Source organism: Ovis aries, chromosome 2 (genome assembly GCF_016772045.2).
Source record: "Ovis aries strain OAR_USU_Benz2616 breed Rambouillet chromosome 2, ARS-UI_Ramb_v3.0, whole genome shotgun sequence".
In the NCBI taxonomy this organism is placed as follows: Eukaryota; Metazoa; Chordata; class Mammalia; order Artiodactyla; family Bovidae; genus Ovis; species Ovis aries.
The window spans coordinates 8,986,133-9,012,895 of record NC_056055.1 but is presented as its reverse complement, the minus strand read 5'-3'; the positions used below and the strand labels follow the sequence as shown (position 1 = coordinate 9,012,895).

Sequence of the window (26,763 nt, the reverse complement as noted above, 5' to 3'; positions counted from 1 at the left end):
TTCACAATCAATTTGTCATAAGGTTTGTTATAACCTGTGAAAAATCAGTTGCCATTTTGGATTCAAATACATGGAGAACTAGATGCATTTTAAAACTTCGAGAGATTATCTTTGGACCTTAATCTAGAAAGAAAAATAAATGCACACATGGACAAAAGAACTGGTCTAATTATTAAAATTCTGTGGCTTTCAATGCCAGTTTATTAAGTTACATCTATTAAATACTTTAACATGTACAACATATCATTCACAGTGATTGAATACATACAGTAGTGCCAGAAGACATGGGATTAGTTAAGAACATATCCAACAGCATACAATATGCAGTTTACCTTGGGTTTGTGATGTTTTAACATAAAACATAAAATCAATAAAAGCACATGGGGCTTATCATTAAAACCAAGTGAACACCTACATTTGTTTAATCTTTTCACCCCTGAAACAAAAGGGGGGAGATTACATATTTCCTGACTTTACAAATAAAGTCATCTGATGAAGTTCAGCTTCTTTAATTACTCAACATTGTTGGTCTCCCTCTACCTGAACTCATACGACACGAGAGTGGGACTTGCCTGTCATATTCTTTGTTGTCTCGACTCTTCAGCATCTAGGTAAGCACTGTCATGTAACAGATGTGCAAGAAGGTGAGTGAGCCATGGATGACATGGAAAGATTACTAGTCTGGGTGTCAGGAGATATGCCTTCTAGCCTCACACTGCTACTTGTTACTGCCTGGCATTGGCCATTCACATCACCTTTCTGAGTCTGGGTTCCTTCATCCTTAAAATGATATAACTTGGAGCAAATAAACTCTACAGTCCTCTAAAATTCCATGACATGCTCTATTGGTCACAATCTCAGAGTCACTTGTATTGGACAGTCTCTGAGAAAGAAGGAAATGGCAACCACTTCTAGGCTGCTGCTGCTGCTAAGTCGCTTCAGTCGTGTCCGACTCTGTGTGACCCCATAGACAGCAGCCCACCAGGCTCCCCTGTCCCTGGGATTCTCCAGGCAAGAACACTGGAGTGGGTTGCCATTTCCTTCTCCAATGCGTGAATGTGAAAAGTGAAAGTGAAGTCGCTCAGTCGTGTCCGACTCTTCATTACCCCATGGACTGCAGCCTACCAGGCTCCTCCATCCATGGGATTTTCCAGGCAAGAGTAGTGGAGTGGGGTGCCATCACCTTTTCTGACTTCTAGGCTAGAAGCCCTGAAACATTGACAAGGCCTTCCAGGTTATTAATAATCAAATAGAACACACATAAATCAATTTAAAAATGGCCACAAAGATTTGGAAAAGACCTCAGAAATCCTTTGACTCAATTCTTCTTCTCACCTCAATGAAGGAATGGTTTCTACAAAAGCCTTAGGATGAGTCCTTCACTTGAATATGTTCTGGGACTAAACAGTCACTCTCTGGGAACTCTATTCAGGGATAGAAAGTTCATTTGGATATCAAGGCAGAAACGGTGACCCTGTAACTTCAACTTCTTAGCCTTAGTTCTTTCTTCTAGGGAAATAAAGAAATCTCTTCCCCTTTCTACATCACCCCATTGATACTTGATATTTCTCACGTCTTCCTCTAATTTCTCCTCCAGTTATTAAGAGGAATACTATTTAATAAGAGCAGAGGGTAATTGGTGAGCCTAGGATTATGACTCAGGAAGCGAGTACCCCAGCTCTAGTTCTGCTGTTAGCTCATTGTGTGGTCCTGAATACGTTCCGAAAGGGCTGGTATGGTACTTTTTTCTTAAAATGGGATGATGGAAGAAGGGATGGCAGGGGGCAAATGTGTATCAGAGCTTGGAAAGTTGTAACTATGGTTGTCAGAGTGGGGCAGGGCATAGATGTGACTATTCTGACCCTCACTCTCTCACTGTTGGAGCAAAAGCATTCAGGGGTTAATAGTCCACTGAATTCTTCCCAGGCCCAGCTGCCAACAGGATGTAATAGCTCTTAATATCCAGAATAAGGGTGCATCCTTTAAAAAATTTCTCCTAAAAACGGCAGAATCCTTCCCGGGCTCTGGGTCCTGGGAGAGCGAGAAATCTTGAGGAAAGTGACTTCCGCATGTGTTTTGCAAGATGCAGCGTATAAACAGTCCTGACCTAAAGAATGAATCCCCAGTGTCACAATCATGAAAATACGACTGGGAAAGGACTTGGGAAGATACCTTGCAAGAGAAACTTGGCAACAGACGTGCCCTATGCAGTGAGCTAGTTGAACTTTTACAATCCAGAGGGGTTACCAACAACCACAGGGGTGGCATTTCCCCTGGGGCAGTGTAGGTTTGATTGAAATGGGGTCCAGGGCTCTGGCACTCCCTGTTACTGAACTGAACCAGACACTTTTCAGAATGGGACAGTGCACCGCTTCATGTCCTACTGTACCTTAACCAAACAGTTCAAGAGGCTTAGTAGCTTAAGCAAGTTTGTTCTGCCAAATAGATCTAAACCAGGGTCAAAATGCTAGTGACCCCATGCATTTTGATCGCGGTTCCTGTACTGGCTGAGAAACACAGGCTTTTCAAAACATATGAGTTATCCTTAAAGTTCTAATAGCGTCATTGGTGTTGATGGATTATCTTCTCTAATCCAGAAGATAATAAAAACCTTTTTCTATATGTGGCTTAGCTAGTGGGTTTTACCATAAAAAGTATCTTTGTTTTCTCTCCTTTTATTTATGGAGAACTGTCCTTGAATAGCTATTTAAAAAACCACTTAGGGTAAGCACAAGTCATTTTGTTAATGATTATCCTTCATCAAATGGTACCCATTTTCATAATGAGAAAATACCCACATGCCTAAAGCTAGCAAATTAATTAGCTAATACAACCAAAATAAATTAAAAGACCTACCGACAGTGGGGGCACTAAGCAGTTAGAATGAACATATCTGAAGAGAAAATAATTTATCTTTGTATCCCCAGGACAAGAAGGTACTCAGTAAATGTTTGTGGAATTGATTTGAGTTCAGCCTTCTCATAGACTTAGAACCAGTAAAACATTTTCTCCCTAAATTAACTATTTCCCAAAGCATGTAAGCATGTTCCTTTTCCCCTTCTAAATCTTTGAATGCACCCCATTTACTCCTTTTAGGGGACCATCACAAACTTAAAAAGCATTCCCTCACCTCATTTTCACAACTAGTGTACTAATTTTTGTCATGGAAATAATGCCAAGGAAACAGAAGTTCTGACTTGAGTCCCACTTGGCCTACTTAAACAATAAAAGGAATATCAAAGAGGATTTAACAAATTCAGCATTAACAGAGACGTTAACATTTCATTTCAGCAATGAAAACTTGAGCAAAATTACAATCTTCAATAATCTAGAGCAAAACATATATGTGGTGGGGATTTTTCCAAAGCCTCAAGTCTTTTAGGAGAGTAGGAAACTCCTATATTTCAAATAAACTTCCAAATTCACCAGATTCCCTATGGAACAGAGGGAAGATTTGAAGGCCCTTGGTAAGGGGTTCTTTTCAGAGGAGGGGAAAGTGAGCAGGCCGCCCTGGGCACCTCTGTGAAAATCCTTTTCCACATCCCAAGTTGCTTGGTGCTCACATGCAGATGCAGGCAGCGCGTTTTATTTCCTTAACAGAATGTTAGTTCTGACCTAGAGCCAGGCTGGAGTCATTGATAAAAACATTCCTGAATTGCAAATAACTATTGTTCTAGGAGCTGGTGGAGGGAACATTCTCTTATCAAGCTGGTTTTGTAGTTACTGAGAAACCTTTCCTTTCTGCTTTAAGTAAAGGGTAATTCCTCTGACTGAGATGCCCTTTCCCCAGGCCATCTGCTGCCCGCCCACCTCCTTTCAGGGCTCAAGCTTCACTTCCCTTGTAAAGAAACTTTTGAACCAGGTGGAAGGGACCACGCCCTACTCTTTGCTCATGCTGAGCCCTTTGCTGACTGGAGAAACTGAGGGCTTCAGAGCCTTAACCTCCCAACTAAGAAATTAGAAATTAATTTTTATTTACTTATGTATAGCTCAACAAGTGTTGGTCAAGTACTGCTCCACTAGTCATCGTGTTCAGGAAGCCCGTCATACACGTCTCTGCCTCTGCGGTAACGAGTAAGAGTGAAGTGAAGTGAAAGCTGCTCAGTCGTGTCCAACTCTTTGTGACCCTGTGGAATAGTCCATGGAATTCTCCAGGCCAGAACACTGGAGTGAGTAGCCGTTCCCTTCTCCAAGGGATCTTACCAACCCAGGGATCGAACCCAGGTCTTCTGCATTGCAGGCGGATTCTTTATCAGCTTAGCTACCAGGGAAGCCCAAGTAAGAGTGATGTCATTGCCAGGTTTGCCTGCAGACCCACCTGTGAGGTCTCTCACAATAGGGGATATCTATAACAAAGGCCAAGGTGCTGGAGACCACTCCCCAGGTCACACTGAATACTCGCGGGCTTCACAGAATGCCCAAAGCTAACGTGTTTCATCCCCATGAGCTCATTTGATCCTGGGAAACAAATTGACGGATTCCTCCTTTACAGACAAATCAAGAGAGGTTAAGAGAACAAGAATGTCCCTCCAACGTTTGACATATGGGTGCAGGAAAATCATACAGATTTGAGGATCATAGAGGATATGAATTCATAGAAGCACAGGAAGGACCTCAGTGTTCTGCCTCTTCTTCAGGAAAGACGCCTTGGCTGGGCTGATGAGCCAATTCCACATTTAAATCCCTTTGAATATTTTCAAAGTACCCATATAACACTCTGCATATAAAGTGAGTCAAACCTCAAAGCACATCTCAGTTAACATCTCCAGATTTGGTGATTGGCATTTTCCCTCCAGGGAATAAGTCCATTGTCTCTTGGGATCAATCAGCTTTGCTATATGATTGGTCTGTTTGCTAGAACTCTTGTCTTCAAGTTTCTTGAATGGCCGAATCAGCTGGTTGTCTTACATAGTGAGGAGAGCTCCAGAAATCTTATATTTAACAGTATCCGGTGATATTTGTTAGGAGTTGGAATTAGACCTTGAAATACATTGAGTGGTATTTGACCAGGAGCCAGGTATCCATATACATTTGGGTAGAGTCTGTCTCGTTCTTCATGGCGTGGTTTGGTTTAGCACACACATAAAAGGTACTCAAGAACACTGTGCTGAATAGGTGTGTTGTATTTTTAATATGCATGTGGAACTCACAGTTGCTTGTTTTGATGCATGTGTACATAATAAAAAGAAAGGTAGTTTTTCTCATTTGGCACAGATGGCATGAAAATGAATTCCTTTTCTTGAAGAACATTTATGAGAAATATCAGTTCTTTTTTCTTTTTTTTGGTAAGGTATTAAAGTATGTGTTTGGGGGAACTGATGAAGGATTTTGCCTCTGAAGTGTTTGGACTATTTCTGGGGCTTTGAATTTTGTTTTTAAGTTTCCTGAACTGAAGCAAATGCTGCATAATAAAATTGAACAGTACCTAGGCCCTCTTCTTGACAAATGCATAGGAGCCAGGCATGGAAATGTTCCATTCATTTGGTGATCAGTGTTTTAATGTTTAGAAACTCACCGCTCTTCCAGGCAGCTCTGATAATAGGTCTGCTCTCTTCTGCCTTTTTTCTGATTAGTATTCTCATCCGTCAGGTACATAAAGTATGAATTTTTGGCCCCTAAATTTCTTAACCGCTGTCTCATCAATGCTCCGACAAAGCCTCCTGGTTATAATTACGAGTGAGGAAAATTAGGACCTAAGAAGCAGACGACCTCCGTACAATGACATCTGTCTCGCCACTATAGCAAGAAGGCTCCAAAGAAGGTTTTATCTTCTTTTGTGTAATCTACCAAAGAGATATCACTGACATTCACCATCAGCTTGTCCCCTTCATTCAAGGAGAACATGGCCCCTAAGTAGATGGGCTGGAACCAGTTGCTGCCTATTTCACACACTGACTTGGTGCCCATTAAGAGCTGGGTTGGTTCGGGGTAGCTGTCTGTTACCTTGGTGATGACCACAATGATGGAGTCTGGTTTGTTTGGTTGCCTCCCTTTGCTGATTTCACCACACTCAGATATGGTCCCTCGGAAGGTCACCTGCGAGTAAACAAAGTAGTCTCCCGACTCTGGGATCACCAGGAATTTGTTGGTGTAATTCATCCGGTTCTTGGTGAAGGCCAAGCCAAGTTCATGTTCCCAGTGTAGAGCTGGGAACTGATTTTTCAAGGGCTGCATGGGAGTCTGTCTCACAACTGCAAAGACAAGAGGGTGGTTTCATTGCTTGTGTCAGAACCTAAGGAATTTGCTAAGAAGAATCTTACATCATTTTCAAAGAGTAAAGAGATTGGATAAAACCAACGCTAACAGTCTCCTTGAGAAGGAATGAGTAGAGGATGTGTGAATGGACATACACTTCTGTTCAGAGAGTAGCATCTTAGGCAGGTGACCTCAAGCAAATCATTTTGCCTCTCTGGACTTGAATTTTCCTGTTTGATAAATTTGAATTTTTTCCGAGCCCTGTGATCTTGGAAACCAAAGAAGGTTAAAAAAAAAATCTCCTACTCTCCTTTCTCCAGGCACCTGAAATTCTGTCCACCTTCAACCTGATCCTCAACCTGAGCCACCCTCCTGAAAATATGCTGGCCTCAGGATAAAGCATTCACTGAGCTGATCAAGCCAAACTTCCATTCTACTTCCCCATACATGGTTCTTTTTAGCTGTATGTGCTCCCTTCTATAAAAGGAAAACCCTTCAGCCTATCTCTTGAGAAACTTGCAGACTTTATGGTCCGAGGTCCTTCCGTTTGCAAGTCTCTTCCCTCTCTGACCTCCCCACTTTGCATAAAGTATTTTGCATAATCCTTTTGCATAAAGTATTTATTAAAGAGGATTTGTGTTTTTTTGTGCTTTTCCTTAAAACAACAACAAAAAAAAATTAAAAAAATGAAAATGAAAAGGAGATAATACCAGTGGAAAGGATTAAAAGATAATGTATGTTAGGAACATCCTCTAAACTACATTCACTTTTACTAGCCTTTTGGTTTCGGAAATGCTCTGCTACTGAGAGAGATGTCAGAGAGAGTCATGTACCCTATCACTCCCTTCCAATGCCTATTCCAAAGCCACGTGAAACACAGGCAGTAATTAATAAAAATTTAGCATGCAGAACACCAGAGATCCAAAAGATTTTGCAATGCTTCTCCCACATCAAAAGGGCCAAAATGTAAGCCAAAAAACCACAGACTTGAGTGAAAGAGACCAGGACTCTGGGCCCCCGAGGCCCTGTTCTAATCCTGACTCTATAACATGGAGGCTCTTCTGTCTGAAACTCAGTCTCCTGTCTGTGAACTGGAGACAAAGCTCTCTCCTAGTCTTGTTCTAAAGACCAGACCAGTGGTAGAGATGTGGACGTTTTTATCGTGATGGCTGGAGACAGTGTTACTTCTATATATATTTATTCTCTTTCCCCAAATAAGCTAACTTCTTTCATTTTGACATTAAAAAATAAACCTTTTTCATTTTATATATACTTTATTATGTTTTAATGTTTGCATTATTTAAAATGGTGGCTCAGACAGTAAAGTATCTGCCTGCAATTTAGAAGACCTTGGTTTAATCCCTGGGTCGAGAGGATGCCCTGGAGAAGGGAATGGCTAACCACCACAGCTTTCTTGCCTGGAGAATCCTATGGACAGAGGAGCCTGGCGGGCTACAGTCCATGGGCTTGCAAGTTGGACACAGCTGAGCGACTAACATTTTCATTTTCACATACATTATATAGAACATAGGAATGAACGCTTTTTATGAGGCTTTGTCGATAGCAGAAAAAAAATGAATAGAATCAAACCGTTGATTCAAACCATTGATTGCAAATAAGATAACCTGCAATAAAACTGGTGCTTTTCAGAAAAAATAAAAACACGTTTTAATTTCCTACAACTGCTTTTGAAATTCATAGCAATAACCATTATGTACTGTTGGCCACAGTTTGGGGATAGGTTATGTTTAAAGAAGTGTTCAGCAAACTTCTCACTTGTTAAGTGACCAAAACCTGGTTCCCAGATTTTCTAAAGTGTCTTTCCCATTGCTGACTACATTGTGACTTCTTCTGCGATTACGACACATGTTTAGAATGTGTGTGGTCTTTCCTGATCCCTGCACTGAGTGGGCCCTGGCAGCTCTGTTGTTTCTCTGCAAAATCTGTAAAAGCCATTTTTACCAGTCACCTCTAATAGTCTCTACTCCTTCTTTGTGGGTGATGCAATAGATTTTTAAAAAGTCATTTCCTGGAACATCCCTGGCAGTCCAGTGGTTAAGACACCACGTTTCCACTTCAGGGGACACGGGTTCCATTCCTGGTCAGTGAATTAAGATCCCGTATGCCAAGTGCAGTCAAAAATTAGAGAGAGAGAGAAAAAAAGCTTAATTTCAGATGATTAGAAGCAAAAGCATATATTTTCTAGACAAGGTAAGTTCTGTTAAATTGGTATGCAATTAGCTAGGTCAACACAGCAGCAAGCAAGACTTTGAGTAGCGAGTATGTTGTAGTGGAAATAGTTGGAGTCAGTCTCAAATCTCAACTCTTCCTCATCCTGTGACTTGGGAAAGTGAATTTAGTTGTCTGAGCCTCCGTTTCCCCATCTTACTGGGCTGATAGGCAGCTTGAAAGAGATCGTGAACGTAAAATGTCTACATAGCGTTTAGTTTTCAAAAGTGTTAGTCGCTCAGTTGTGTCTGACTCTCTGAGACCCCATGGACTGTAGCTCGCCCGGCTCCTCTCTTCATGGAATTCTGCACGCAAGAATACTAGAGTGGGTTGGCGTTCACTTCTCCAGGGAATCTTCCTGACCCAGGGATCGAACCCGGGTCTCCTGCATTGCAGGCAGATTTGTTACCACCTGAGCCACTAGGGAAAACAGCAGTGCTTGAGACATATTAGAAGCTCAGTAAACCTGGGATAGATTCCTGTTCCAATTTCCATTCCCCCCACTCAATAGGAAAAGGAGTGGCATCTCCATACTTGGTTTCTAGGATTTTCCTGCCAAGCCTGTTCAGTATCTCCCATTTTCATAGGTAAATGGTGAGTGATAGCAACTGACATCTCCCTGGCCCTCATCCTCACTTAGGACTCACCACAGTTCCCACTTGGTCAAACATTAAGGCAAATGTGGGCCACAGGGATATCCCTTTGTGGGTTGCAGACTTTGTTATAGGTCAGAAGAATATGCTTCTTTTAACGCTCTAGTATTTCAGTGGGTTTTTAATACATCCTGCTGCACTGTCTTGCTTTCGTTTCTGGAGTCTTAGAAGTATGTGTGACTCCAGACACAGGTGTCAGGACTGTCAACACTAAACTTGGGAATCTGACCAACTGGTGATGCTAAGAGATTGCTCTTAATCTTTTCACAAATGAAAATTCTTTAGAAATACCTAGCTGAATGTAAATGTCCAATAACTTCATCTTGAATAGAGCACAGATGGACTCAATAAATTGGCAACTCAGGGGAGCATTCATCTTTGACTAGATTTATAATTATATGACTCTCTGAATCTGAGGAAAGCCATTTCTGAATGACCAAGTGTGAAAATGAAGGGAGAAATGATAGAGAAGGAGGAGAGCTGATAGAATCCAAAAGAAAATGCCCAAGAAACAAAGGGGCTTTGGACCCTTCAAGGGAGGAAGAAATCTGAAAACCCTTGACTGAGTCTTGTTACCAAGGGGTGTGGTTTCTGTTTTAAAGCTACACACTTGAGTTTTGGCAAACACTGAAAGAAACTTCAGGTCCATGGCCCATAGCCTCTTCGAAAACACACTCAGAAGATATTACCTGTCAGGTGTGCCCTTGGTTTCTCCCTGTCAGTTCCAGGAGGTACATCTGTAAGGAAAGGAGAAAAATGCTTGTATGAGTGGGAGGGTGACTGGAGTGAAGACAGCATTTGGGGAGTTGCATGGTGCCTGCAACCGGAGAGAAGCATTCTTCTCCTCCAGCTTGGTTCAGGGTTCCCTCCACCCAGGGGCAGGGCAGCCTCAGAAGAAATAATCTTGAACACAAGTGACTCTTGACCCCATGACTTTGGCCAAGTTATCCAACCTGAAACTCTGTTTTCTCATATCTAAGATGGGCACATCAGTTCCTACCATGGATGATGAGTGCTCAACATGACTCCTGGCACGTGGTTGGTGTTCAGCAAAGCTCATCTTGCCTTTCCTTTGCTTTTGTCTGTTCTGTGGGAGCTGATTGGCCTTCTTCATTGTCCCTTCAACTGTATTTTCTGAGCCATCTGAATGTGCTAACAGAATTAGCTGGGGACTGCCCTGTAGCCACGTGACCTTGGCAAATCCCCTTCCCTCTCTGGACCTCTGTTTCCCTGTCAGTTCTCAGAGATGATTATATTGGAACTGTGTTCTAACTGTAGTAATAAAGATGACGCTATTGATGATAAAAAGAAAAATTACTGCATACATTTGATGTGCTAGGTATTGCAAAAATACCTTTCTAGGAGTTAACTTAATCCACACTAACCTTGGGAGGTTGGTACTATTGTCACCATTTTTATAGGTGAGTAAACTGAGATCGAGGAAGGTGAAATTATTTGTTTCAAGACTGTCAACTCCACAGGCCATACACTTGGCCATGGCACCATTCTGCCTTCCTAGTGACTGAGGAGGAGCCTCACTTTTCCTCTGAGTCTGCATCTGAACTTCCCACATACCAGAACTGTAAGAAACGTTCTTGCACCCCGCAAGAAATGGCATAAAATATGAATACACTTACAAGCTCGCTGATGTGAAGGTCCAATCTCCTGTTCTTTTTGAGTCTGTTGGGAAAGAAAGACATGGTTCAGGTCATCTGTGGTCCTTTTGACCCACTGCCCATATCATGAGCACAGTTAAGATGCTGCTGCTACCCAGCCTTGGTCCTCAGAGATAAGGGAGATGGGCATGGGAATATTGGGTTGATGGAAGTCTTGCACCCAAGCGCTCTCCTTTCCTCTTCCAGCACCCCAATGACCTTTCTCTCTCCTAGGCTTGTCTCTGAAGCTCAGCTTTAAAATTTTGTCCTGAGAGCTTTTCCTGCTCCGTTCTAGGGCACTCTGACATCTTATCGTTGCTTCTGTTATTTGAACAAATAGCCACAGTTGCTTTATTTTCTTTTCTTCAGCACAATTTAAAAATTGGAACTGTTGCAAAAAATGAGACTGAAAAAGAAATGACTATACTCTCTCATCATCACCCTCCATAATTCTGCCTATTGCTTTGTAATATATGAAGACTTTTCCATTCTTGCAACCCTAGTTTGTGAGCCATTTCAGATACCAAAGGGTAGTTAGTAACTGCTTTGGGGGGTAGACAGACTGGATTTGAATCCTGGTTCTACCATATATTAACAGTATAATCTTGAGCAAGATACTTCCACTCTGAGCTTTGGCATTTTCATTTGAAAAATGGGAATAATAACATCCCCAGCAACAGATAACCCCTGGGTCAGAGATGAAGAAAACGTATGAGTCAGTGTGGAGAAGGCCTAGGAAATGAAGAACCACCACTCATAAGACCTGCATACGAACTCAGGAGCAAAACTAAGTTCTTAGTTTAGGAATAAGATCACTGTCTTACATTATCCAATGTCCTCTTCTCTGCTACAATTTTGACTCAACTCAGGCTCTTTTGATTTGGTTCTTGTAGCTACATAGTCCACGTGACCACTGATCATAGTGTCACCATGAACACTTGGTTAATTTTACATTTTAAAATTCATGTGTGTATGTGTGTGTGTGCTTGTGAATGAGAAACTGTGTGAGTAAGAGAGAAGACAGTTTTATCAGTGGGAGAGGGTGTAAGTCAATGTGTTTTTGCATCTGTGTGTCTACACATGTTGTGTGTGCGGATTCTCTGCATAGGCACACTTGGTCTTATGGATGTAGCTGGGTTGTTGTTGGGTCTAGGTCGGAGCAGTTCTGTGATAACAGTGATCTTGTTAGAGCCCAGGCCGCCAGGCTTGTGTGACTCCCAAGACACGTTGCCTGACATCTACGGGAAGCCTCCCACCCGCATTGCCTAATGACTCTCTCCCCTCCCAGCGCCCTTTTCTCCACTTCCTAGTTGTGTGTTGTGTTGATGGTGCCACTACTGCTTCTCTTCAGTTACCAAGCCTGAAATTTGCTGGTTTCTTTCTTCTTACACAAACCCAAGTATTATTTTTATTTTGAAAATTTTGTCATTCATGCCTCTACTCCAGGTTTCAGCACACTGCTCTCCTGGATCCTTCCCACAGCCTCCTAACAGGTCTTCCTCCACCTGGTTCCTTCTTTTCTTGAACCCATCTCTTAAGCTGCCTTCAAAGGCCTTTTTCTGAAGCATCACTCTGAGACACAACTCTGTTCTTAAACCTTCAGTGCCCCCTCTAACCTTTCAGACACAGTGCTAAATGCTTATGTTGGAATTCAAGTCCCAGCTCCCACCCCAGCCTTGTTATCCACTATTTATCCCTTTCCACGTTCTCTTTGGCTTCCCTGGTGGCTCAGCGGTCAAGAATCCACCGGCAGTGCAGGGGACACTTGAGACACAGGTTTGATCCCTGCATCAGGAAGATCCCCTGCAGGAGGGCATGGAAACCCACTCCACTATTCTTGCCTGGAGAATCTCATGGACAGAGGAGCCTGCTGGGCTACAGTCCCCAGGGTCACAAAGAGTCGGACACGACTGAGCGACTGGGCAAGAGAAGCAGCAGGTTCTCTCTACTCCAGGCATGAGACGCAACCAAGTGAATGATTCAAGAGACCCGAAAAAGGCCGTAAATGCAGCCTTATTTGTTCCCTAAGGAGCTGCACTGTGCTGTGCTGAGCCCTTCATGTGCTTTACCTCCTTCATCCTGGCAGTGAGTCTCTGCAGTAGGTGCTCTTTATATCCTCATGTTGAAAATTAGGCCTAGGGACACTAAGAAACTTGCCCAGTGTCTTATACCTGGAAAGTGGAGGAGCAGGGCTTTAGCCCAGGCCAACTGACTCCAGAATCCCAAGTCCTCAGCCATTATTCCTTCTAACTTCTGGGCAAGTTCCTCATCTGCTGAGGTGGATGGATAAGTGCTAGAGGTTCCATGCACTGTGGCAGTGGGGGAAACACAGAGTCCAGAAAACAGGAACTTGGCCCAGAAGTGGGGGAATCAGGGGGAATTACCCTTGAACTGAGTCTTACAGGTATTAGCCATGTAATAGAGATAATGACCATTTTGGACAAGGCCGGAAGCTTGTGCAAGAGTGAAGAGGCTCAACAGAGCATTGCTGCCAAGTGAACACATTATATGCTTTTAGCATAGCGCCATGAGCACATTCGTCTTTGAACACTTAAACCCAATCAACATGATGACTTATCCAGCATGAAGACCTTGGATGAACTTGATAGGCAGGGAAGCAGCCTAGAAATGAGCTTACTCTGTAGCTGTTTCCTTTCCTTACTTGTTATTGACACAGCTGATGAAGGACTTGACCCTCTGGCAAGGCAGGAAACTGAAGGTGAGTTTTAAGAGAGAACTGGGTAGCCTGGTTGCATCCCCTGGTGTAGGAAACGGTACCTTCCCCGGTTGGCCTTCTACTTCATTGATTTCTTCACTGAGAGATCTTTGTGAACATCTTGCTTATTTTTGTCTAAGCAGACTTTCAGCTAAGAGTCTGGAGCATTTCTCATGGCTCAGAGTCCGATTGTCTTTAGCAAGAATTTGGGAGTGAACACATTTCCCTATTTGCTCTGCTGGATTTCTGTAACTTGGGCACACATTTTATTTTCATATATGGATGGATGTGTGTGGGTTTGAAGTGGCCCACCCAGCATGCTACCAAACATCTGGAGGCTGTGATAGTGCCTGCCAGTTGGCAGGTTTGAAGAACAAAACATTCCAAGGGTCTCCAAGAAGAGGGTCAGCTGGGACTCTCTTTCCGCGAACAGCATCTAAAGCCTTCCATTGCTATGTCTCTCTCTTTCTTTAAAAAATGATTTATCTATTTCTATTTTTGGTTGTACTGTCTTCGTTGCTGCATGCAGGCTTTCTCTAGTTGTGGCAAGCAGGGGCTTCTCTGTGTTGTGGTGCGTGGCCTTCTCATTGCGGCGGCTTCTCTTGCTGAGGAGCACAGGCTCTAGGGCACGCCGGCTCAATCGTTGCAACTCATGGACGCTAGAGCATGTGCCCAGTGGTTGTGGCCCATGGACCTAGTTGCTCCATGACATGTGGAGTCTTCCTGCAGCAGGGATTGAACTCGTGTCCCTGGCATTGGCAGGAGGATTCTTATGCACAGTAACACCAGGAAAGTCCACTTTTTCTCTTAATAATCACTCTATCATGGAAGGAAGATGACTGTGATGAGAAGCAGGAATGAATAAACAGGAGATTTGAGAGGATGAAACAGAAAGTTTTCGAGGCAAGGTTGATGCACGTGTCCTGGCTCAATGCCTGTTGCTCTCAAGGTGGTTGCTTAGGAAAAATGTCAGTAAGTGGCTTACTGTCTTCCAACCCTGACTCCTGTTTATCACTTTTGGTTATTCTGGGGTACCAAGGAGATGATGGCTCCTGAGAAGTGCTGGTTACTGCAACATTAGCTCACAAATCTGAATAAATACGGAATCCAAGAGCACCCCTGAGAAATATAATTTTCTTTCCCATATCTATTTCCCATTAAATGCCTTCTCAAATCACTGGCTGAGAACAAGGATCCAAGTTTTATTTCCCCTTAAGAGCGTTTATCACTCCCTGAAGAGTTATTGCTTATTTGTGGGCTGATTGCTTCGTCTCTCTAGCAAGACTTGGTCTGGCTTGCTCATCCCCACATTCCTAGCACCTCAGACAGTGCCTGGCTCTCCCACTGGATTGTCCAATTGATGCCCATGCACCAGAATGACCGACAGAAGAGAGAGCAGAAGATGGAGTAAGATTCAGTTTCAGTGACTTTAGCCAGAATTTTACAACTTGATGTATGAAAACCAATACAATATTGTAAAGTAATTAGCCTCCAATTAAAATAAATAAATTTATATATAAAAAAGGAAATCCAAAACTTTGCATGTATTCTAAATGCAAAGTTTTGAGATTTTGTTTAAATCTAAAAAAAAAAAAAATGATTAGGTGGAAGTGAATAGCCATAATAGTTTAGTACAGAGGCCTCCAGAGGTTGTTTTCATCAGGCTCTGCTCTCTGCTTAACAGCCCTAAAAATATTTGTTGAAAGTTGTGGAAGCTGGCCAGGATCAGAATCAGAAGATGCAAATGTCTCTGCACACCAGTATATATGTTCATGGGAAAGTAGGATGCTTGCTACTTTGGTATTTATTAGCCTGAGCAAAGCAAACTCATGCTTTTTCCCCTTTAGTTCTTATAAAGTTAGTTAATAAAAGTAAAAGTGAAAGTATTAGTTGCTCAGTCACTTGTGATTCTCTGGGAACCCATGGACCATAGCCCGCCAGGCTCCTCTGTCTATGGAATTTTCCAGGAAAGAATACTAGAGTGGGTTGCCATTTCTTCCTCCAGGGGATCTTCCCAACCAGGGGATCTTCCCAACCTAGGGATCGATCCTGGGTCTCCTGCATTGCACAAAGATTCTTTACCATCTGAGTCACCAGGGAAGATATTTCTTATAGATCAGGGAATTTTCACTTGCATTTGATTTTTTTTTTTTTTTTTTGAGGGGGTGGTGCACGTAGATTCCATAGTGTGTGCATAGCGTGTGCATGCTCAGTCAGGATCCACTCTTTGCTATTCTGTGGACCGTAGCCTACCAGGCTCCTCTGTCCATGGGTTTTCCAGCCAAGAATACTGGAGTGGGTTGCCTTGCCCTCCTCCAGGGGATCTTCCCAACCCACAGATTGAACCAGCGTCTCTTGTGTCTTAGCTGCATTGGCAGGCAGACTGTTTACCATTGCTCCATCTGGGAAACTGAGTGGTAGAGAACCTGCCTGCCAGTGCAGCTAAGACACAAAAGACCCAGTTTGATCCCTGGGTTGGGAAGATCCCCTGGAGAAGGAAACGGTACCCCACTCCAGTGTTCTTGCCTGGAAAACCCCATGGGCAGAGAACCTGGCAAGCTGCAGTTCATAGGTTCACACAAAGTCGGACACGACTGAAGTGAGTTAGCAGCAGCAGCAACTCAAACTAACCATGACCTATTACTTCAGACATTTTGGAAATTCTGTAATACCTCCAACAAGGGAAAAGGAAGGATGGGGGGAAGGAGGAGACTGCAGTCTAGTTGAGGGCTCCTTGGTGCCAGGCACTATTAGTGCTTTTGTGCTTGCCTCATCTAGTACTCCAGTTGCTCTCAGGAGAGGTTATCAACCTGTTTATCATCTTTATAAGTCAAAGGCAAAGAGGCTGAGGGATCTGAACCTTTAGACCAAGTACAGACTGGCACATGTCAGGAGCCCCATAAACATTAGCCGACTACGTGATGGATGAGCCTGAAGTGATGTGGTCTTTGAGATTCTCTTATTGGCATTTCCCCAGAAAAATCCCTTGAGCATATTTTAACTAATGACCCACTTATCCTTTCTCCCATAGTCTGTACTCACTCCATAGTAAATTCATAAACAGGAAGAGACATCTATTTCTTACCATCATAAATACCACAGTTGCAAAGACATAAATGCTTTATGACCCATAACATTCTCCCAGAACTTCTAGGAGAAATACACAGATGCTTGTTGCCTTGCCTTTTCCTTTTGCGATTTCCTGTTGGTACTTGCACAAGGATATACCCAACCCGGAAACGTTTGATGCCAAAGCCATTTCATTTCATCCACCTCCAAGGTACACTGGATGGAGCTTTACATGGAACACTCCAAGTGGTGCAAGGCAAAGAATGTGGTGTTTGCAGCCCAACAAAAGGTGGAAATCTCAGCTGTATTATTTCCTAGTGTCCACTAGCGGTAAAGAATCCACCTGCAATGCAGGAGATGCTGGAGACGCGGGTTCAGTCCCTGAATCAGGAAGATCCCCTAGAGGAGGAACTGGCAACCCATCCCAGTATTCTTGCCTGGAGAATCCCTTGGACAGAGGAGCCTGATGGGCTACAGTCCGTAGGGTCACAGAGAGTTGGACGTGACTGAGCACATACATGTGACAACCTCAATAAGACAGTCTCATCAATAAAAGCAAACGGATTCTTTCCTCCCAAGACTGTTGTGATGGCTAAGAAAGACCATGTGCGTAGAGTAGAAAGCCGATTCATTTTCCTTCTTTGTTTGGGCTCAGTCAATCCTTACGTTATGTGTTGTTGGTTCTGAAGGAGGAAACAGAACAGGCTCTATCTTGAAAGCAGGACTCTATCTTGGACCAGACTAATGGACTTTGAGCTCTATGCCCAGTATCTATGGAAACGACATACCAACTGGAAAACCAGGCCCTCAGAAGGAAGAGCCCCAGGGCTCTCCATAGCCTAAAAGAATACTCTAATTATCTGTGCAACCGAATAGAATCATACATTCTATTATGCTTATTGGGATATGACCTCAAGCCTATTGATAATTGTCCACTGTTAACTATCTGGAGAAGGCAACCCACTCCAGTACTCAGGCTTAAGGCATATGAATCACGGGTTAACTTTGATTGTATCTTTCTTTTTCCTTTGTTCAGACTAGTTTCAGGGAATTTGGGGAGCTGGGTTTGGGCACGTACACTTAGGGTATATAAGGTTTTCACAAAAACTGGTCGGGGTCCTTGGGTAAGAGGAGACTCTGCCTTGGGCCCACCGATGTAATAAACCGCACTCCACTATCTGCATTGTCCTTCTGAGTGAATTTGTTTCCCAGCACGTGTGGCTACAACAGTTCCACATACCTTCCCTTCATCTCCACCACTGCAGTGGTGAACAGAAGCCACCCCTGGGTCTCTGTATGACTAGTGGCACATTTGGATCCTTTTGATGCTCTGGACGGCTCTCTCTTTCTCTGAACAGGAGAGGCCTCCTTAGTCCACAGTTTGCTTCTAGACTCCTGCCCTTGCAGAATCTACAGGAGTTGAAGGATTGGGATATAGCCTCACCCATTCAAACCCTATGCTTGTTGCTGCTTTCAGCTGCAGGATCTCGTTAAGGACACCAGGCTGGGGGGTGACCTCTGAGAGCCACGGTGCTGCTGCCACAGGGCTGCCTGTGCCCTCTTAGAAGAGGACGCTGGCCTTGAGTAATGTGTGTTTATTTTAAAGAGGGAATGGATGGATCATGGAGTCAGTAGCCAGGAGCTCCAGCGGAAGTGTGCAATTCACATACCAGCTCAGTTGCCCTCCCATCCTTTCATTTCTGCAGCACACCCTCACCTCCTCTGGATTCTCTGCACTTTGCCTCTGGTTTGACCTTAGGAATGGGCTGGGCTTCTCCTCCAGTTGTGCCCAGACTACCTGAGGCTACAGCAGAGGCAGCCACTGAGTGCTCAGGGTTCTGCAGTTTACAAAAAGCACTTCTCTCAACTATGTTTCCTCTAGACAAGCAAAGGGGCTTAATCCTTTCATCCAACAGAGGGAACAGCTTCAGTGAAATAAAACACTTAAAGGTGGCCTCAGCAGAGAATTGATGTCTGTGGAGCATCTGCCATAAGGCAATAGCTTTCTGGACGTTGTGCAGAATTCTCAACGCAATGCTAGGAAGAAAATATGTTACTCTCTCTGTTTTATAGATGGGGAGTTTAAGGCTTAGGGAGGTCAGGTACCTTGTGCATTCTTCCATTCTTCTCTCCATCCAGGAAACACTTATGAGTGCCTTCTGTATGCTAGGGACTGCTAGGTGTCCCCAGAGGAGAAAGGGAAGTCGTATTTTTGAGCACTTATTATGTGAAAGGTATTTTCTAGGGTATCATTGTTAAATCCTCTCTGACTACCCCAGAAAGTGAATAATTTGCTGGCTTTATACTCAAAGGCAGACTAGCATCACGGTTAAGAGCAACGAACATGCATGGGGGTTCTGATCCCAATATCGCTCTGTGTGTGGTTTAGATTTTCTAAGCCTCAGATTCATCTTCTCTAAAACAGAGATAATAGTACTTTCTTCATTGTGTGATTTCACGGATTAACTGAGATGATGCACTAAACATCAACAGGAAACATTCATTGCACGTGTTACATGCTGGATTCCACATTAAGAACTTTATAGGCGTGACCTCATGTGCTTGTCTCAAAACTCTGAATATGAAAAAGCTTAGAATGGAGTCTGGTATATAATAAATTATAATGTGCTTAGTCGCTCAGTCATGTCTAACTCTTTGTGACCCCAAGGACTGTAGCCCACCAGGTACCTCTGTCCATGGGGATTCTCCAGACAAGAATACTGGAGTGGGTTGCCATGCCCTCCTCCATGGGATCTTCCTAGCCCAGGGATTGAACCCAGATCTCCCACATTGCAGGTGGGTTCTTTACCGCTGAGTCTCCAGGGAAGCCCATAAATTATAATAAGGTCACAGTTGTGGCCTGGAAGGGCCATGGCTTTCCCTATAGTGTGTACCATGCTGAAGCCTGAGCTGGCATCACTGTTGGGTCCCGCTGCTCTGGAGCAAAACCAGGACGTCTCAGGGGCCATGTGTAGGAGAAAGAAGGGTGCAGGGAACAAGAACCAGGAGCCTTGCAGGGATTTTCAGGAAGGGCTGGAACTGAGATTGGAGGGGACCGAGGAGAGGTGAGGAGAGTGCATGCAGATGATTCTAGAAGCAGGACCTGGAGGAAAGGACCGAAACTGACGATGGTACAGCCCTGGGCAGCCATGCCTCCCGTGGCATTCCTGACTCTTCATCACACAGTGCTGAGGGCTCGGCCTGTGGATCTGTGCTGAGTTCGGGCTGAGCCAGTGCGGTGCATTCAGCTATGCCTGGAGCGCAGACTCTGTGCTGGAGGGAAGATGAAGGCCTAGGCTCCGGGTACCTGTGGGCCAGAGTCAGGGACATGGACCGCCACTAAAGGCCAAAAGAACGCCCAGGCCTTGTTCAACAGCAGCTGGGAAAAGATGGATTGGAGTGTGGGTGAAGGGGTCAAGACCAGCGTGGAGAAGGAGGTATGGAGACAGCTCACAAATATCAGAGACCAAGAAGAGCCTTCCAGTGCCAGAACCTGCTCTCTGGACTGCTGATGGCAGATTCCAGGAAGGCTGCTGAAATCGTCCTCTTGTGACGTAATTTCCATGAGCAGGGAAATTCCCGGGGCCTAGCTGCTACAACTGCTAATACTCCACACCCTGCCAGATACTTTAAGTGTTTTAGTTCTAATTATCCCTATTTCATACATTAAAAAGCTGAGGCCCAGGAAGATTAGGTAACATGGCTAAGAAGTGGCTAAGCCAGAATTCAAATTGAGTTTGAATTTTTGACTCACGGTTTTTCCACGATGCAAATCTATCTAGCATGCTTCAAGAGTCTCAAATGCTTCACTGTGTCTATCTTTTTTTTTTTTTTTTCCTGTATAGGTAACAGATATATTTTGTCCAAAATGTTATGGGTTCAAGAATATCTCCCTATTTCCTTTGTTACCCAGCCACCCAGTTTCCCCACTTGGATACTAACAGAGTTATCAGTCTATTTGATCATCTTCCTTGAGATAGTCTAAGCATTTATAGACACTCATATATATTAATATATATTGTTTTTTCGGAAAAATGAAGTATTTCACATTCTATATGCTGTTGTGTACTTCAGTTTTTTTTACCTAACATACATCTTCAAGAAATTCCCACCCTTTCATACAGAGATGCTTCATTTTAGTTTCCCATTGCATGAAAGGACCATGATATATTTAATTGATGCTATATTTATGATCACTTCATCTAAAGGCAACTAGCCCAACCTTCTCAAATCTCATTTTTATTTCTTCTCTTCAACTTACTAGATAATATGTCACATTGAATCTTTCCTAACACGTTTCCTGAAGGAAGAGTCCCGTTTAAAGTATTTTCTTTTTTTAACAGTGTTGGTGACCATTTTTGTTGCTGCTAAGAAAAACCTGGAAGACTACTCACAAGTTGCTGTTGCTTTCCCAAAGTCTAGTCTAGGGAGCCAGCAAGAAAGGAATTGGTCCTGTTTTCTGGTAGAGTGAGGCCAAGCAAACACAGACATAGGATCTAATTCTAGGCCTGCCCTTAACCTGCTCTGTGACCCTGGATTTTTCCTTCCCTTCTCTGATTCTTGGTTTCCTGAACTGTAAGACAAGAACATTCGACTAGATCAAGGGTCAGCAGACACTTCCTGGAAAGGGCCACATAGTAAATATTAACTCTGCAGACCACAGGGCCTGACGCAAATACTTACTCTGCTCTTTGTATGAAAACATCCAGAGTGTAATGTGTCCAGTGTGAACGTGTTCATTGTGTAAGCGCATGGGTGTGGCTGTGTTTCCACCAAACACAGTGGGTGAGATCTGGCCCGTGGGTCATAGCTGTTGACCTTTGGACTAAGGGCATTTCCATCTTTTAATTTCTATAAATCTCTCTTCTACTAAGGGAAAGGAAGGGACAAACACCCCACAGTGCCTAGATTGCCAAGTACTTTCGAGGATTTTCCTGAGAATCCTCAGGGCTCTTCTGTGGGGTGGGTAATGATGGGAAAACGGAAACTTGGGGAGCTTCTGCGCGTTGCTCACTCTCTTCCTTTCAAGCCCCTTTGAGCCTCCTCTTCTCAAGCCTCAGCTCTCTTCTGAAGTAGATTAGAAAAGATCCTTAGGGATGCTGGCCTCCTACGGTTGTTCCATGGGTGGAATGAGGAGGTCTCTCAGTGCAACCCTCACAGGGGGAAGAGGCCAGGTGAGGACCTGGAGCGCAAGAGCACTGGAGCCCTGAGGGGGCCTCGGCGAGCCAGAGGGGCTGAGGAGCCAGAGGCAGGAAAGAAGAGGGAGGGGTGAAAGATGAAGCCACTGCGGTGGGGCCAGGACGCAGTGCGGTGAAGAGGTTCCCAAGAATCACTGCGGCTCCAGTGGGGAGAGTCAGGGTCAGGCCCCTCTTTACAGGATCTCTCATTTTGCAGAGTTCTCCTAGTCCCCATGCTCCTCAACTCCCCAGTACATGAGGGTGATCCCCTCTTTCATCCATGCAAAGGGGCAAATGGAAAGTGCTTTTGTTGGCTGAAAGCTTGATTGTGGATGGGGTGGTGGAGGAGGGGAGGTGACAAAGAAACCAAGACGCCTTGGATTTGTCAACTCCGAGGCTTTGCTCCATCCCCCTAGTCTGTGACCTTGGGTGCTCCACTGATGCTCTCGCTCCAAGTTCCCCGTCTGCCAAATGCCTCTGTTCCCCCTCTCACCGCCTCTCTAGGTTGGGATGAACACCCAGTGGGATCATGTTTGTGAACTCTCCCTACACGTGTGAGATGGGAGCTCATAGCATATCATCATTATTGTCTCTAACATGTTATCATCAGTTTATCCTCTGCTGCTCAGCCAGCTCTTCAGGCCTGTGAATGTATTTGAAGGTCTGGGTGACCCTCCTCTCTTAATTTTTCTTGTGTTAGCATTGATTTGCCTGGGCCTGAAAAATCTTTCCTTAAACAAGCTCAGATTCCATGGATCTCACTGAAGGCTGTTGGCAGAAGATGGTGGTTGTGGGGCTGGGTGGGGGTGGTAAAGAGGAGGAGGAGGAGTGGACAGGGACACAGAAGGGAAGCCCCTGGAGAGGAGGGTGGGGAAGGTGGTGGTTTGCCCCCAGGTGCATCTGGGGCAGTCCCCTCAGGCAGATCACAGTGGGGCAGATCACAGGTCAGGCTCTGAGGGAGACAGATCTGGGTTTGAGATGTGGATCTAGGTCATAAGGACAAGTGCAAATGAGAAATAAGAAGCTTTGTTCCCCCTGTTCAAAATAAGGGAAATTTCTTTCCCTTCCTCTTTCCTCGAGCATTTATGTTGGAAAACTCATAAGTGCTTTCTCTCTGCTTTGAAATGTATAGAAACTCTTTGAAAGACCACATAGGTCTCTTCTCGCCACCCTCTCCCTGGACCTGGGAGCATCTCTCTGAAATGTGAACATCAGGAAAGATAATGCCCCCACCTCCCAGTTACAGTGCAAAGGTAGGTACCTAATTTAGGTGGGCACCTTGCTCCGAGTTGCAAAACTACCTTCTATCATAGAGAAATTAGAAGTTGGCTTTTCCTCTGGAGAAAACCAATCAGCCACCACAGCTGTCACTCCAATTACAGGAAGTTTGGATGGACTCTGCGTGACAGCCGGTGCTGGCAAGTCCTCTGAACGTGTTCCTGCGGCTCTCCCCACGTTTCCAGCATGTAAACTGCACCTGCACGTGCTTTAATCGTGCCGTCAGAGCACAGGTATTAGAATCCTTTCTGGCAGAAAGAGAAACAGGCAAACACACACACACAGAAGCCTCATGCTTATGCACACAACTGGAAGCTACTGAGCTGGGCTTCAAAGTCGGGCGGCTAAGAACCCTGAATCCCATTGCGATGTCTACCCAAGCTGTCCTGGTAAACTGATTTTCCTTCTTGAATCCCACTGTCTTCCATCCCCTCTGAGCTGGTTGTTGTCTGCTAGCCTCTCTGGGTCCACTTTCTGTCCTGTGCCTGGCGGGTCTGCCCTCCTGGCAGGCTGCCTGCCTGGCTCTTTTGAACCCAGCTTCCAGCTGAGTTCTGCCCAATGGGATGAGAGGCTGGGACCAGACACTTCAGAGTTTCCCTTGCCCACTTTCTGTTGCGTCCCTGCTGTCCCTCCAGGCAGGCCCGCTCCTACAAGTTAGGTCTCCTTGGGCTCTTTTAAAGTGCCTCCCTCTGTTTGCCTCTTCAGGTCAAGAGGCGGCGACCAGCTCTATACCGTTGGTCGCGCCAGGATGCTGCCAGCCCTGTGCTTCCCATTAATCTGTCTTAGCAAATTGACCTTTCTTTGAACCCCTTTTAAATTCTTTAAACATTCTTATTTAAGTCTCTTCTTTGAACAGGGCTGGTGTTTCTTTTCAGGACTCCAGTTCCTCCCCAGCATTAACCTCATTTCCCTTTCTCTTTTTTCTGACCAAGAAGTTGTATAGCCTGACCAAACCACAGCTCCAAAAGTCCCCGCATGTCTACTCTCCAGGGAGATTGATTTAGCAATGACAGAACGGAGTATTAACTTCTGTGTCTCTTGAGTGCCTACAACAGGGCAGGCACGTGGTTCTTCCACTCACAGAGCTTCCTGTCAGGTGCCAGCTTGTGGCTCGACTCTCTTCCCGACTGGGTACATCACTGCCCCCGTGGGACCACAGCATCCCGCCTGATGGACTTTTAGATCAACACCCCTTGGGCAGTCATTTGGGGCAGAGACTGGGTTTTGCATCAGAACCAAGGAGAGCTCAGGGTGGAAAGCACTTAGTGCCTCATTCAAGAGCACCCAACTCTTTCTGGCTAAAGAGGAGCAGAGTCCAGGATGTTGACTGGACTCTACAGTCTGACTTTGTAGAAACCAGCCCCACGGTGGTCTAGGGGTCACAGCCCAGACCCCCATGCCCTCCTGTTCTCCTGTAATTATGAGCAGCAGTTCGGGTTGTCTGCCTGTTCTACGTTTCCTGAATGGTGGCATGTGGCCGTGGATGCTGGCCTCCGAATCTCAGCCGGTGTCAGTCTCAGGCCCCAGTCTCTGCTGACCCTGAAGGGCGGTGAGAGTCACGCTCACCCCGGCTGGTTCAGCGTGTCTCTGCCTTCAAGTCACCAGCAGTGCTTAGACAACAGGTTTCCAGTTAAACCAGCTGAAGAACCTGTTTTCCCCTCTGGAATGTAATGCTTTGGACTGAAGTTAAATAACTTATCACAGATTATGCAGGAGAGTTTTTTTTTTTTTGAAGGGTATTGCTTGAATGACACATTCTTCAGGCTTTGAGGTTTTTGGAGTTTCTAGTCTGGAACTGTTTTCCCCCATCACCTGTCAGCACTCTCGAACCATTGCATCATTGCTTTCCTAGACCCAATGTTCTCTGACTAAGCTCCCTGACACCCCACCCCGACCAAGACCGGAGAGATAAATAATCAAGTAGGAGGTTCTCTTTGGAGCTTTGATAAAGAATATTTCCAAACCCAAGAAAGGGGGTTGATTAAGTACATTATAATGCATACATATACAGCAATATAATACAACCATCTATGTCATCATGCTGCTGTGAATTTACTAACAATAAATAAAATCACAGTATATTAGGAGACTCAAAAATAAACCCATCTTATTGAAAAATATGAAGTTATATACCCCAAAATGTTAATTGTGGTCACCTCCATGCATTATGGGTAATGATAATTATCTTTTTCCCTTTATCTGTATTTTCAATCTTTTTTCGACAACTATGTATTAGTTTCGCACTCCACCCTCCCAATAATTTAGCTTTTTTTAAAGAAAAGGAATATCCCCAAATTATCAGTACATTATAAATATCTAAATATGTGGCTTGAAGTTCTTTCCAAAATAAACATCCAAAGGCACAATTCATACCCTGGAAATGTTAAGAGTAAAAACCAGCTTGGACTTCGCCACCCCTCACATTCTACCTCTCCTCTGCATGTGGAAGCAAGCACCGGGACAGATCCTGGAGCTCTGTCCAGAGTTGCAGTAGCGGCCAGGTGGCCTCCGGAGGTCTGTGGACCCGCAGGTCACAGAGAAGGCTCACTTACCTGGAGCTCACAGGCCTCCCCTTGAGCCCGGAGCTGGCCGACGAGCAGGTAGGTGGTGAGTGCAGCCAGGATGGGGATCGACAGCAGGCAGCAGGTCAGAGGCCAGTGTGCGCTGCTCCTCCTGGACGCCAGCCCAGCCCTGGCCTTGGGCCTGCAGCCGCCGTCCTCCGGCAGCATTTCCACGCTGGCCGTTTCCCCGAAGCCCAGTGTCAGGCCCTCTGCCATGTTCCTGCTGCTCCTAGAGTTGCCTCCAACTCCTTCTGGGCAGAGAGACCCCCCATTAAATAGAAGCCCAGCTCTCACAGTGGATGAATTAATCACTGCCTACTCCTCCCCTTGCCCGCCCCCCCCCCCTCCCCTTTCCACAACACACTTGGCCCCACCCCACCCCGCTAGGGAATGCACCGCCTACAACAGAAACCAAGTTTGGTTTAAGAAAAAAAAAAAGAGAAGGAGAAGAAGAAGAAAGCTTTCCCAAGCATATTTATATACAGTGTGCTCATGTGCTCCTTCCTTCATCTATAGAAGGAAGTCAGGAAAGTCCCTGGAGGAGGAGAAAAAGAATCCAAGTCAGTGGGTGGAGCCAATGAAAACACCTGCTCCCTGGACTGCTGGAGGCCTGCCCACGTGCCAGTCTGGGAGTGTGTGTCTTCCGGAAGTGAAAGTGAGGATGGGGAGGTGTGCCCTGTGGCTTGCGGACTGGCAGATGGAAATCATGTTTGCATCACCACTTTGCAACGTGCTGCCAAGCCCTCTGCTTCTTTAGGTCTTCTAGGAGCTTGTTCCCATTGCACAGATGGGATGACTGACGTCCTGAAATGAAAAGGCACCTGCCCTAGGTCAGCCAGGGATTAAGACACAGGAGCTAGGAAGACGATCTAGTTCTTCCAAATCATGTTTTAAGCTTCTTTCACACAGTTGCTTATGAAAGGAAAGTGTATTTTTAGTTTGTGTTGACCAACCTGTGTTTGTCTGAGGCAAGAGGATGAGGTAATAAGAGGTGACTGTCTAAACGGGGAGGACACCCTCTGATGAGTCCAAAGTTGACTGAGCCCAAGCTGGGCGTGCCTGGGGGCCGTCACATGTAACAAAGGCTAGCACTGATTAAATGCTGGCCTTGTGCCAGTCACTCTTCTGAGAGAGTGAAGTGTATCAATGAAATTATCCCGTCCTGACATGACCTTTTGGTGTAGAAATGTTGCTCTTCCCACCTGACAGATACGGAAATGAACGAGTAGA

At 44.9% G+C, this 26,763-nt stretch overlaps 1 protein-coding gene across 1 annotated transcript; it reads right to left on the bottom strand.

Annotated features, from left to right (window-relative positions):
• Positions 1-161: 161 nt before the first annotated feature.
• On the bottom strand, positions 162-25,862 carry TNFSF15 (TNF superfamily member 15). Its single transcript, XM_004003978.5, has 4 exons — positions 25,525-25,862; positions 10,715-10,757; positions 9,767-9,814; positions 162-6,191 (listed from the first exon to the last, which is right to left on the bottom strand). The coding sequence occupies exons 1-4, from the start codon at positions 25,747-25,749 to the stop codon at positions 5,737-5,739; spliced, it is 771 nt and encodes a 256-aa protein (XP_004004027.1). The 5' UTR covers positions 25,750-25,862; the 3' UTR covers positions 162-5,736.
• Between the last annotated feature and the right edge of the window lie 901 nt (positions 25,863-26,763).

Bases quoted from the DNA above. Each gene is read 5' to 3' on its own strand.
- TNFSF15 (XM_004003978.5), bottom strand. From the start codon at position 25,749: ATGGCAGAGGGCCTGACACTGGGCTTCGGGGAAACGGCCAGCGTGGAA. The intron at 9,815-10,714 runs GTAAGTGTATTC...CTTTCCTTACAG, and splicing joins ACCTTCACATCAGCGAGCTT to ATGTACCTCCTGGAACTGAC. The intron at 6,192-9,766 runs GTAATATCTTCT...TTGTCTTTGCAG, and splicing joins ACCAAGGGCACACCTGACAG to TTGTGAGACAGACTCCCATG.